This window comes from Convolutriloba macropyga, chromosome 13 (genome assembly GCF_964194025.1).
Source record: "Convolutriloba macropyga chromosome 13, txConMacr16.3, whole genome shotgun sequence".
Classification (NCBI taxonomy): Eukaryota; Metazoa; Xenacoelomorpha; order Acoela; family Convolutidae; genus Convolutriloba; species Convolutriloba macropyga.
The window spans coordinates 27,465,733-27,478,857 of NC_134480.1; the positions used below are offsets into that span (position 1 = coordinate 27,465,733).

At 35.3% G+C, this 13,125-nt stretch overlaps 1 protein-coding gene across 2 annotated transcripts in view; it reads left to right on the forward strand.

The window, feature by feature from the left end:
- Positions 1-1,760: 1,760 nt before the first annotated feature.
- The window catches only part of LOC142352031 (lipoxygenase homology domain-containing protein 1-like), a 63,788-nt gene continuing 52,423 nt past the window's right edge, over positions 1,761-13,125 (forward strand). For both annotated transcript variants that reach the window (XM_075404372.1, XM_075404373.1), the window contains exons 1-5: positions 1,761-1,878; positions 4,296-4,503; positions 4,898-5,147; positions 8,497-8,724; positions 9,222-9,414. In XM_075404372.1, the coding sequence (XP_075260487.1) occupies positions 1,863-1,878; positions 4,296-4,503; positions 4,898-5,147; positions 8,497-8,724; positions 9,222-9,414 (895 nt within the window). In that variant the 5' untranslated portion in view covers positions 1,761-1,862. The remainder of the gene's footprint in view (positions 1,879-4,295; positions 4,504-4,897; positions 5,148-8,496; positions 8,725-9,221; positions 9,415-13,125) is intronic.

The window sequence follows — 13,125 nt, forward strand, 5'->3', positions numbered from 1 at the left end:
GGAAGCTGTCAATATTCTGGTAAGGTGAGAAGACTTCAAAAAGAACCAAAAACTTGAGCAACCGCCCGAAACTTCTGAAAAGCGAATGGAACTGTCTTTATTAGGGTAGAAAAACAAGACTTCAAAAAAGAACCAAATTGACAATCATCCAAAAAAAATGTTTGTTTGAACAGGAAAACTTGTCTGTCATTGCAATTGAAAGCAATAATTTTCAGGAGTAAGCAATTCATTAATTAATAGATAAACCAACAACAAGTCTGTGTGACTTGTCAGTAATCAGAATAAGTATAAATAAGGTAAAAACGAAAAAAAACAAAGAAAAGTGTCAGAAGATAATGTCTGGGCAAGTAGACCGTAGGTTGTTCGTTAAATGTTTTTTATTCGCTCATTAAACTGGTTTGTTAACAACACTGGGACCGGACAATACTCTGCTAAGGTGAGAAGACTTCAAAAAGGACCAAAAAATATGAACAAACGCTCAAAATTCATAAAATTTTGTGAGAACTTGTAGTACCATAGTCATAAAGGTAAAAATTAAACATAGAACCGCCAAACAGATAATTATTTTGGCATCCAAAACTATATGGGATCTATATTGAACGCACCGACGAATAAGTTCGGAAAAATGGGTTTAAAACTGGAGTAAAATTCAAAATTTTTTGTTTGTTTTTCAAGTATAACAACCAGTATGTACGAAATCAAAGCATTAGCTAGTTTCACACTTATAGGCAGTCAATTTTACCGTCAGTTGATAGCCTAAGTCATACTACTACAGAAAGTGCTAAAACTGCAGGCAAATTAAAAAAATTCATTAAAAATTAATGGAAGCACATGATTTCGATGCGATAAAAACTGAAAACTCTTCCCTCAAAACAAAATGTTGCTTCACTGCATCTCATCTGCAGGTAAATTAAGTTTTTTGGAAACGAAAATTTTTTATAAACATCGACCGTCTGTAATTAAACGAACCAATTATTTGATCGTCCAATAAAAACACGTAATTTTTCCATTTTCAAGCAAAAATTATTGAAAAAACAATTTAGAACTAAAGTTTAGCAAAATGATACAATAATTCTGCAAAAATGACAATAAAAGTGAACACAAAATCACGTCACATATCATATGTTTGCAAAATTTAAACCTTGAGAACTCCTCGAAAAAAAAGCGAAATTGAGAAACATCTTTTTAATTTCCAATTCTACGCTTGGGGGCTTTATTATGATACCACAATGTATCGGCCGGCAAAATTCGTCTGACGAAAAAAGTCCGTTTAAGTATATAGTTCCTCCCCCACTAGGAGTAGGGTCGGAACTTTTAACACTACAGTAACTTTCAACTATCAACCACGAGAATGCAAATGCACAAATAGTATAGTTTTTTATTTGCATAATTCACCAATTCGCATTTTTTTGTTTTGCCTATGATAATTACCTTTAAGATGATCAAATACTACAAAGTACAATGCGGTTTTCGCAATGCAGGAAATTTTTGACTTGAGAATATTCAAAACCCAAATTTATTTTAAAAATCATTTTCAAAAATACTGAGACTGTTTAATTTAAAACATAGTTATTTAATTGGTAAACAGCATGTTTGACAGCTTATGTACTTGTTTGCATACATTGCCATAACACGTATATTTGCTCTTTTTAAGCGCATCTATTTGATTTAAAAAATACTGCCAATATTACACAGGTGCCTATGTATGTACTTTGAAACCACCGTATGCGTATATACAATAGTTTATACTGAATGTAAAAGTGCGCGTGTTGTGTAACAACAAAATTTTTACGTAACTGTCACAGCGTGCTTTAGTTTTAGAATTTATTTGGTTTTTGTTGTGGTGCGTCCTTAATCTGTGTATGGATCCAATAAAAGGTGGGATTTTTCTTACTTGATAAAAATTTAATATGATATATTTGTTTATCCTACATTTTTCGTTTTTCTGGGTTTTAATTGAGTTTTGATTACAGCATCGTGATTTTGACTTTAAGAAGTAGCCCAATACTTTAAGCAAATAGGGAATAAAAATCAAGAATTATCCAAGAAAAACTTATGCTGAAATTAAGCGGCGTTAGTTCAATTTATTACCATAATAACGACAAAGAGCTAGTTAAACAAAATAGTAGATGATGAATGATTTCAGCACTTGCTTTTTATAATAAAGGAATCTTTCAAATCTAAAATAGAAAGGTAATCTAAGCAGGTCGCTCTCATCTTTGTACGAGTATATTTGCACCTACTAGAATATGGATTAACTTTTTAATCTTGATGCATAGGTTCATAGCAAAAACCTTTCAAACTTTACTTTGTAGGCTATCAATGCGGAAAAATCAAATTTCAAAATTGAAGTTAAAGAGTTTTGAATTGTGAACGCAAATTTATTTTAATAATTTAGGCCAATTTCGATTAAGAAAGATCAAAACATTAAACACAAAAATGAAAATTCTTAAAAAAGTCCCGATTTGCCACCTTCAATTGATGAGACGGCTGGTGAATAAAAAAGGCCAAAGAGAACAGTTATAAATTCAATGGTAACATCTTTACACAATAATGAACTACAGGGCGCTCTAAAGATAACAAATTACAATAGCTGGGAAATAGCCCATCTGGAAACTTTTGAATGTTGACTGGAACTCCGACAAGACAAAAGATATGGTTAGCAGTTCCTTAACAACAGAATTTTTAATAGTAATTTTGGTTTTGAGTGAAGCTTGCTGAGATCACGTTGAGGTCGCTGAGGTCATCAAAATTCAAAATTATGAATTTAGAAATACTTAGAAAACAAAAGAAAGAGTAATTTTCCTGAAAATATACAATGTCTTCAAAAGAAAATCAATTGTTTAACACTTTTTTTAAATCTTCACAAACTCTTCCTTTCCTTCTTAACAGAATTTTAGCTCAACCCGAACATAGAAAAGCTTGATAGAATATGTGAATCAAAAATAAACCGATGAGAAAAAACCTTTAGTTTCCTTTTTCTTTGAAACCTTGAATAAAATTTTTTTATTGCATTATGTTTCGTTTCTCTTAATTTATTTTTCAGAAGCCGCATTGATAAAAACAACAGTGATGCTCTTTAAGTGCCAGAAAATTACAGAAAATTTTTTTCCACAGGAAAAGGGGAAAAACGAATAAAAACAAGAATTTCGTTTAGCTCTCTGATGTTTTCTCTGGCCCCTTGAACAATCTCTATTACGTGGAAATTAGCGGGGCCTCTATATCATAGACTATTTAATTCAGCGTCAAGCTATGGGAACTTTTTTACAACATTTTAAGTTAGGAAAGAGAAAGATCAAAAAGATTTTGATCTGTAAAATTCTGCGAGAATCTACGCTAAACCTGAAAACCAGACCTCAAACATCGTCTTTAAGTGGATTGGAAAAATTGGCCAAATACAGGATATTTGAGTCGAGGACTGAAGAAAACAACCTGGTGAGAAATTGAAAACTTTTTTTGTCAATTCTATTATCTGTTGATTGTTCCTGATGCTTCAATTCACTTTAGACTTTAAGTTCTCCATTAAACTACAATTGAACACCAATTTTAGTCAACGAAAAATTTTAAAAGTAAAAAAAATCGTAAGTTTTTGTTGATTTTTAGACAAAAATTATGAAAATAATATCAGAAAAAAATTTCGGAAAAGTAGAAATCCATTCTTTTCTTCAAAGTTTTTGCGCAATTTGTTCCAATGCATAGTAATCCCTCCTCATTGCAACCCTTCATTATAGGTTTTAATGTGACTTGAAAAGCTGCATCTTTAAATTTAGTTTTTTGGAATTGGTTTCCCAAGGGATATTCAAAAACATAACAACAGGAAAGACAACAACCTGGGGAAACCTTTGAGTTGCGGAAAAATAGTAGCAAAAGTCTTTCAATCTATTAAGTGTTCTATAGGACTATGTTTAGCCAAACGCACGCGGAGAATTTTTATTTAGAAGAACAGAAAAAAGTACCTTCACCATTTGACCCAGAGTTAATTGAATCGTCATATTACATAATTCACCTCAATTATGCTACTGAATATCTTATTTGTACACAAACAAAAACACACGCGCGCGAACACATTGTCGGTTCTGGATTAGGAAAAAAAACACACACACACACAGGTACATTTGCACAGACAGACACACACATACACGCACACATACACACACATACACTTACACTGTTCTTACACCTGTTAAGTTGACGTTTTGTAACTTCATAGCGCCTTGAAATATCTTAGTACCTTTATAGCTTGGAATATCAAATGGTTCTGAGAACACATAGATTGGTATTTGCATTTTATTCAGACCAACTATCAACAGAACAATCTGCTGACGTCATCAAAGGACATCGTGGTAGCTATGACCCCTCAGAGTACAAAGTTGACCCTTGGGTCAAATGGGACATGTCAGATGGCGTGTTGGCTGACAGGAAGTGGACAACTGCCACTGGGCTGGTCATTTCACAGTCTGTCAACAGAGGAGAAGAAGCCACACAATCAAATTACAAAACTATGTTAGTGGCGTATCTTCTGTCAAGGCCGAAAATTTTGGCTCTTTCCAGATAAGTTGGCTTATCAGGTAAGTTTCAGATGATTTTACAAACTTTCGTGCGTTGGAAAATCGCACGAAAATCGCACGAAAGTCTTTGTTATCGCACGATGAATAGCTATGCGTGCGAAGATAGTCTGATCAAAGGTGGTTTCAGTGTGGACACCTCGGCCTGGGGACCATACATTCCTTACCGTAATAAAAAAAATGTTTTCCGAATTCTAACTTTCTATAGTAAAACAGTAAGATTCTAACACTCTTTGGAGCCAATTTTTTTGGGTAAAACTTATTTCTTTTTTTTGGCATAATAGATGGTTTTCTTGAGCTTATTTAGCATTTCATGATTGTTTTAACTTTAGCATGAATAGACGAAGCAGTTCGATGAACCGAAAGCGTCCCAAATCGAAAGTGGATCTTACAGATAATTCAAAGGACACTTACAGTGCCTTCGCCAGGAGTAATCAGAACAGCCCCAAAAAGAGTTCTAAAAAGGGGAGAATTAGCAGAACAAAAGAGGACGAGAGAGTGTTTGACAGACTGGTTGTTCACGAGGGTTCGCCCACTGGTCGGGAAAACGAGGAGATGATGTCAAAAATGACCACATACAAGGTTACTGCAGATTTATTCTTTCCCTCTCCCTGTTCAAATAGTATAAAACTTATGGCGATCACTGAATTGGTAAACCAAAGCACTTGAACAACTGGAATTGAGCTGTCGGTTAATCATCTCATTTCTTCCTTGTTGACTAAACCTATTGGCCTATATTTTTAGCATCAAGACTTATGTCTCTTCCATTAATGTAATTCTGGGTTAAAAAGAACTATCACTGGAACCAAACAGCAGATCCGATTTCTCTGAGTTCTATATGAAGGTGAAGAAAGCGATGGTGGCGAAAGTGAAAAAAACAACTCGCCAGGGTTGCGTAAAATCTTATTTTTTGCTCGCACAGGCACGCATGAACAAGTCATTCGCTAAACCAATTAAATATGGAGTAGGGATAGTGTGACAATGATTAATGCAACCATTTTTATGAGTCAACAAAAACTAGCTTTTTTGAACACATTTCAAATTTCGGATCTTTTCCGTATGTACCCCCCCCCCCCAAAGTACGTTATGTGCCCCCAAGTTACAGAGCACGCGCCAATACATAGCAAATCATTACTGAAAAATATGGCACGTGCGTCGGGGGGGGGGGGGCGTGCAAATAATATGCGCCCACTAAACTGGGGGCACAAACGGAAAACATCCCACAATGTCAAAATTGAACATATAAGAGCGTCACCCAATCAATTGCGTAACCTATCTAAGGAATAAATGTATGTCAAACGGCAAACTTCAAACAAAAAAACCCTAACAGGTAAGTAACACGAAAACATTAGGTGATATCAATAAGTGTGAAGCGTGGCACAGCCACATTTCTGATTGCTAGGGACGTACGATTGCAAGCCACAAACTAAAAGTGGACTGTCACCTGTTGTGCAAAATTTTTTATAATGAAGCTGCATCCCCCAATTAGAGTTATTAAACCCTAATTTTTTTCTCACTCAATTAACCGGGAAACAAGGACCGTGTATTTTTGGTTGAAGTTGATGAATATTTTTTTGTCACGCAATAGGAATGGATAATAGCCTTGATCATTTGATTGTGGGCAATGAGTCGAGCAATAGCGAATTGAGTCTAGTACGCGAACACCAAAAGAACTGCGGTGATGTGATACCTGAATGGTTCAATGAAATGCTCAAAAATTAGCTTCTTTCTGTCAATTGTTAATTTTTCGTTTAAAACAAGCTTCGGTAAAACCAAGGTTAATTTGTTTGTGACCATTTTTAAAAAAAGAATTCAAGAGGCCACACCCTTCGTTGGATCGAATGTTGCCAATTTTTGTATAAAGCGCATTCGATTTTTATTAGCATTTTTTAGACCTAATTGCGACATGATTAGACTATTGAAAAATTGTAACCCCATCTCTCGCAATATTGTGAGAGATTGGTTTTACAATTTGTTCTCAATAAGCATTTATGTTCAGAACTAGTTGATAGCATCGAGAGAAATAATGTGTTTCCGTTGTTTTTGAGTTTTTTTAAAAATAAAATACAAATGCGACCTTTAATTACTATGAAACGAAAGACATTTGAGTCTTTGCGACAGTTCATGACATAGGAGTTTGCAATCAAAAAAACAATTTTGAGTTTTTAATATTTAAGCTCTTTTATAATTTTTTTGTCAAATGGCGAACGTTCGTAGTCAGAAAAGGTTGAATATATATTGCCGGAAATTCAAGTTTTTGCCCAATTGGTAAATCAAATTATCAAAAATGCTGCTTTCCTCGCGCTTTTGTCCTCCGTTGCATGCTAATTAAAGAAAAATTTAGTGTCACAAGATATTTTTAAGAGGTTTGAAGTTTTCAGCCTATAAGGGCACAAGCGCTGTCATTTTGTAATTTTTATTTTATCTTTTTAAAAGGAAATTGGACAAAATTTTTCAAACTAAGTAGGTTAATATTTAAAATACAAACTCTACCTGATTGCCTCACGTTCCATTTGTTAACAAGGGCCATAAAAATTTAAAAAAATAATGAAATCATAAGTTTGGTAGAAGTGCAGACAATTGCAAGTTTGAGAGCTACCTGGTTTCGTTTTCTTTCTTCATTGGTTTTTCCTCCCAGGATTGCTATTTACTGCCGCTAATTTTTTAAAGCTTGAGAATTATAAACACACTAAAATTCGCGTTGTTCCGCCTTCTCACTCCTATTTATTTTACCCCAATCATTTAACCCCTATTTCTTTACCCCTCTATCATTTAACCCCTCGATCACTTAACCCCGATTTTAGTGTTTTGTATAATTATGACTAATAAATAAGGAATCAATTCATTTGGTCACGCCTCAGTGGCTCATGGGACTTGATATAAAACTATCAAAACCAAACAAGGGATTCAGTCATGCACTTAAATATGACAAAACATTCTTTAATGTCAAATGCTATATAGTGGAATGAAATGATACTTAATTTCGTTTCTCAAAAAATTCCTCTTGAATGATCGTTTCGTTATTTTGAGGTCCTATTAATGATACCTCCCCGGTATCTCAGGAATGGATATCGATCAGTCAAACTCGGCTGGATGTAAAAGGTCGAGCTGGTATAAAGTTGCGGACCCAATGTTTTCGAATATCACCCAAATTTTGAGAACCTTAAAAATTGTTTGCACTTTGGTTATGTTTTGGACTGGCATTAAATAGCTATTGAATTCGCGTTGGAGGGAATGTGTAATTAACCAATTGATGACGTCAGCTGCATATTATTAGAAGTGAAAAATATATTTGCAGTTTTGAATGGGATCGCAACAAGATCCAAAATGTGAAGTAAAAAGTTTAACGTTGAAACCTCAGTTTTTGTTCGAAAAATGAAAATTTTGAAATGTCTCTGCAACAATTGATTCAGTTTTTAAGAGCTTTTCAATGATACCAATTTTGTATATCTGAAAAGATATCGATCGGCGGAAATTGGCTAAACAAAAAGTTGCATCTGGTATGAAGTTCCTCATTACAAAATAAATTTGCAGGATTGGAACAAAAAACTTAAACTCAAAATATTATTGCTTTTACCAAAACGGTCAGCTTTTAATTTGGGTGCTGGTATAACAATGAGGAGCAAATCTCGAACTTTTACGGAAGCAGTACATTAAATAGGAACAAATTCAATTAATATATGGCTTGGGAAGATAACCTTAGTCGACTTTATTAACTCATTGACATGCCATTAGTTATCAAATTAAAGTCATAATCCAAGTTTGGAATCACAGCAACTCTCGGATTTATGGCCCCCCGTCACTCTGATGATGATTTATTATGTGAATCAAAACCCACACAATCGGTTTTTCAATTGGGATTCTCTTAACTGGTGGGATAAGGATTCAAAGATTGGCTTGCGTTTCAAATGTGTCTATCAATTGTTTACAGATTGTGGTATCAACTGGAACGGAGAAGGGATCCGGAACTACAGCTCCAGTCTACATCCAGATGAAGAGTGTAGAGGGTGTGAAGTCAATCAAGAAGAGACTGGTGGACAAAAGATACGTTGACACCAAGACCAACCTGATGCACTTCCCAACTGGGTCCAAAATCGCATTCAGGATGAATTGCGAGGATATTGGATACATACAGAGTATCAAAGTGGAAATTGATCAGGTTTCGTCACTCTTATAGAATACTTTAGTTAAATATAGTGTGAACAAGGCAAAGTCTGGACTATAGGCATTTTTGGTCTGCCTGGGTATTTTCATAGGCAAAAATGGTCTGGATGGGTATTTTCATAAGGACTTTTGAACGAGGACCTCAACCTGGGAACTGATCGTTATGGGGAACTGATAATTTTAAAAAAAAAGAAGAATACCCTTACATAATGTAATGTCCTGATCTGTATTATATATTTTCTACACGAAAAGTTCCCAGGTTGAAGTCCCGTACCATATGCCACAGCAATCCAAATGGGAATGCCAATTTGGGGTAGATGCCGCAACAACATCTATTTATAATTCTTCGGAATTCAAAAAAGTACAAAAAAAATTCAAAACAAGAAATATCCTTTTTGGTAGGATCTTGATGAAAAATTGCTTGATCGAAAAATGAAGGACATGTATCACTGTGACCTACAAAAGATCGGTACTAGACTTGGGTCATTTCAGGCGTTTGAGCACGAGTGCTGGTTTTGTGAGAGTGTGTCAATCAGAAATAAATCCACCAATGCCCAGTGGAAATTCCAAAGTCATCAGTGGATTGGGTGGAACTGTGGAGAACAGAAGACATTCTGCATCTTAGAGGCGGAATCAACGAAGGAGGAAGAGAGATTCACTTTGTATCAAATAACTACTGTCACTGGTTAGCTGAGTTATAACAACTGAGTTATAATAGCAAATAAGTTTATTGGCTATTAAACGAGATTTAAGGCTATTTATAGGAAAATTTAGGCATCAACATCAACAACACATGGAATTAAAATCATTTTTTTAAAAAATTTTTTAGTTCATTCAGAGTCAATAATGGAATTAAATGGAACTCTTTTTCCTATTGTTCTTATGCTTAAAACCACTCCAATGATATGGCTGTTACTAAGATCATAAATTTCTATTCTTTTCTCAATTGCGGACTTTTCCATTTCGTTATTAATAATCGCTTTTCCTTCTCAAAATGTTTATAGTGTGTTATACTCATACACAATGAGTATAGTCAATTGAATTGCAAATGACCTCGCAAAGACTGAGATAGGCACTTGCGTCGCGAATGGCAGGTTTAGTTGTTACTTTCAACTAAACTCTTTCTAGATTGGGCAATCGCGGTGCGATTGACTCTAACTGAACTACTCGGCTCAAATGAGAAGTGTTTTGCAAGGATTAAATTAAACTGAGCGTTAGCGCTGCAAATTGGAGAATGAAAGTTAATGATAATACAGATTATGAAAGAAATTTTGTTCAGGTTTTAATCATACATAAAGGAAGCAAAGTTTGATTTGTTTACAACGTGAATGATTATATATCCGGTACAGACAGGATGAACAGACATAACTGCTAAAAATGGGAGGATGTATATAGCAACTGAACTTAAATGGCATTCGCCCTTCAAAAGGAACTTACAACAATAAATTAGTTTATAATACGGATATGGATACATGAAGGGTATCCATTGCCGTATGACATTTCCCCCTCTTGGAGAAAAATAATTTACTAAATTAAAATCAGAAAATTACTAAATATTCACCGGTTACTAAGAAATAAAAAATTAAATAATAGATAGAATAAAAGTTTATGAAAGTTTTCTTAATCGAAGATCACTCGCTGTCGCTATTTTCAGCATTTTCGGCCTGGAGAACTGTCATCTCCCTCGGTTGATTTTGTGAATACTCAGATCCTTCATTTGACTCTGCCGCCATGCCAGTTTCTTGATAATCAGTGTAACCTTCTGTGCTACGAACTTTTTCGACGATTGTTTGCGATTTTTGGGATTTCTTTTTCAATGTCCTCTTGCTTTTTCTAATAGAGGACGTGTCCGAATCCGATGTATCACTGACCGTGATTTTGCGTTTTGAAGTCTTTCGCAAGAGGGGTGTAGGTTGTTTTTGAGATGATGAGGTTGTTTGTGCTCCGGATGGTCCTGCTGTATCGGACGATACCACTTGCGGCGCGATTGGACTGAAATTTATATTTGTGTAAGATCGGGTCGATTTTGGAATGCCTCGTCGTATTTCGGGTTTCTTTTTGGTATTCTCATCTTTAAGGATCTTGCGATATTGCTAGCTGTAGATATACAAGATCGTCCCGACGAAACGACACTTACATCGTCTGTTTGTCTTCTATTTCGCTTTATCTTTTTCTCTCCAGTATTTTTTCGAAAAAGATCTCGTTTGTGTTGTTGAATTTTTTGTTCGAGAGTTTTTTCGTTTATTTTCTTTGGGCGTCGTTCTATGTATTGTGCTAACTGTGTTTCTCGCTCAGCCCTCGTCCCAAATTTGGCGATGTCAGAGTTCCTAACCCGAACTTCTGGTTTGTAAGGTTCTTTGATGACACTCGTAGTTGGATTTATTTTGCACACTGTGCTGCCAGGAGCTAATACCTCATAGAGGCCATCTAAGTTCTTCTTTTGGCGTTGGTTCTCATGTATCTTGCGGGCCAACTTCACCTGCACGCTACGTTCGGAGCAGGGAATTGCGCGGTAGACGACATCTGGCTTTATAAAACGATCTTCCCCGTCGTTCCTTTTCTCTTGTTCTGTTCTTGCGCGGGTACTTGCGGCGCAAATGACTCGCTCAATTTCCGTGTCGGAATAAAAAGAGCTGTATCCGCCCACTGTTCATCTGTAAGGTAGGAACGACCCGGGATTGTATCTTCGTCTAAATAATAATTAATTATTGCATTATAGTTGAGATTTTTACTATCAGATTTAGTTGTAATATTTGATATAGGTGTGTTACATTTTCTACCGAAGTGTGCCTCAAAGTGCGTGGTTGTGATTATTTTTTGTTTTGATATTCTAAGTCGTTGTATTATTGCTTTCAGTGAATTTTCTAAATTAAATTTTTTATTTAATTGTGATTTCATGCAAGATAATTGTCGTTTAATTGTTTGAATGATACGTTCTACTAATCCGATTGCTCTATGGTCATTTGCAGGTGCATATAAAGGTGTAATATTATTTTCTGTACAAAATTTCAAACTTTTTTCCTGTAAAACATCTAGCTTGATCTAATCTAATAGTTCTAGGTACTCCATGTTGATATATATAATTATTTAAGAATTTGATTACATTTAGACCTGATGCATTATTTACTATTTCTGCTGTGGGGTATTTAGAGTATCTATCTATACTAGTAAGAAAATATTGTTCTATTCCTTTCTCATTTAAAATTGGGCCACCAAAATCTAATTGTATTTCGTCATTTGGTTCACTACATTTAGGTAGAGGTGTCCATTTGCGGTGCGAAATCACTGATTTTAGATTGTTACCAATTTCCGTGCAAGCTTTGCACTCACTGGCCTTTGCCAGTATATCTCTGTGGATGTAGGGCCACCAGATATTTTGAGCTAATGAAAGCATAGCGAAACTGCCTGGGTGTGTGGAGTGAATGTCTTCCAACACCGCATCTTTAATGGATTTTGGGATCGCAATTCTCTCATCTAGACAGACACACCCGTGTTTCACGCTTAGATCTCTCCAGTATGAGAAGAGATAAGCACTGATCTCTTGTAGTCGTTCTGCATCATTTCGAAGCACACAGTCCCTTACTTCTTTCAATATCGCGTCTTTTCCAGTCAGTATTGCTAGAAACTTCTTACTGAACACTTTATTAAGTGTTTCAGTGAACATTATGTCCTCGAACTCGTCTATCATACTACCAGTTGGAGTTTCTGTATGAGTTGTTGCATTGGATTCGGGTGTTGAAGGTGTTGTGTCGGAGAAAGTTACTCTCGCTTTAGTAGGGGTTGATTTAGAGCGGGTTGCTTTGGCTTTTGACATCGTGCTGAGACTATTTACTGAATTATTTGATATGAGAGGTTTATTGAGTTTATTCACAAAGTAGTTTTTCTTAGGCAGAATTTGGGCAAAAAGCGAGTGATTTTTGGGTAAGTGGTATTTATACTTGGGGATTTGTGTTTTCGCGCTTAATTTAGTGTTGTTAGGTGTATTACTTGACTTATTACCATTAATGGGCTGCATTAAAGATAATTGTTCAGATTGTTCACATTCTTTACTGTCTAATATTTGCGCCTCTTTTGCAGCGAATTTGCTAATGGAATGTGAATTATTTACTTTACGGCGATTTGGTATAAATTGTAATTTTGTAACTTTAGGTGGCATTTGCGACGCGAATGGATGTACAGAATACGGATTAAGTTTAAAATTGGCATGTGTTAATTGCGGTGCGAATGGAGTTTTCAATGGTGAAACGGTTAATTGTGATGCAAATGCTTTCTCGCAATGCAATTAGTTGAATTATCACTTTGTGGTATGGTTAATCGCGATGCAAATGGTTGTGTAACTTTTAGTGAAGGCAAATTCAACTTTAATATGTTACTAAATTTTTTAGTTGCTGTTTGT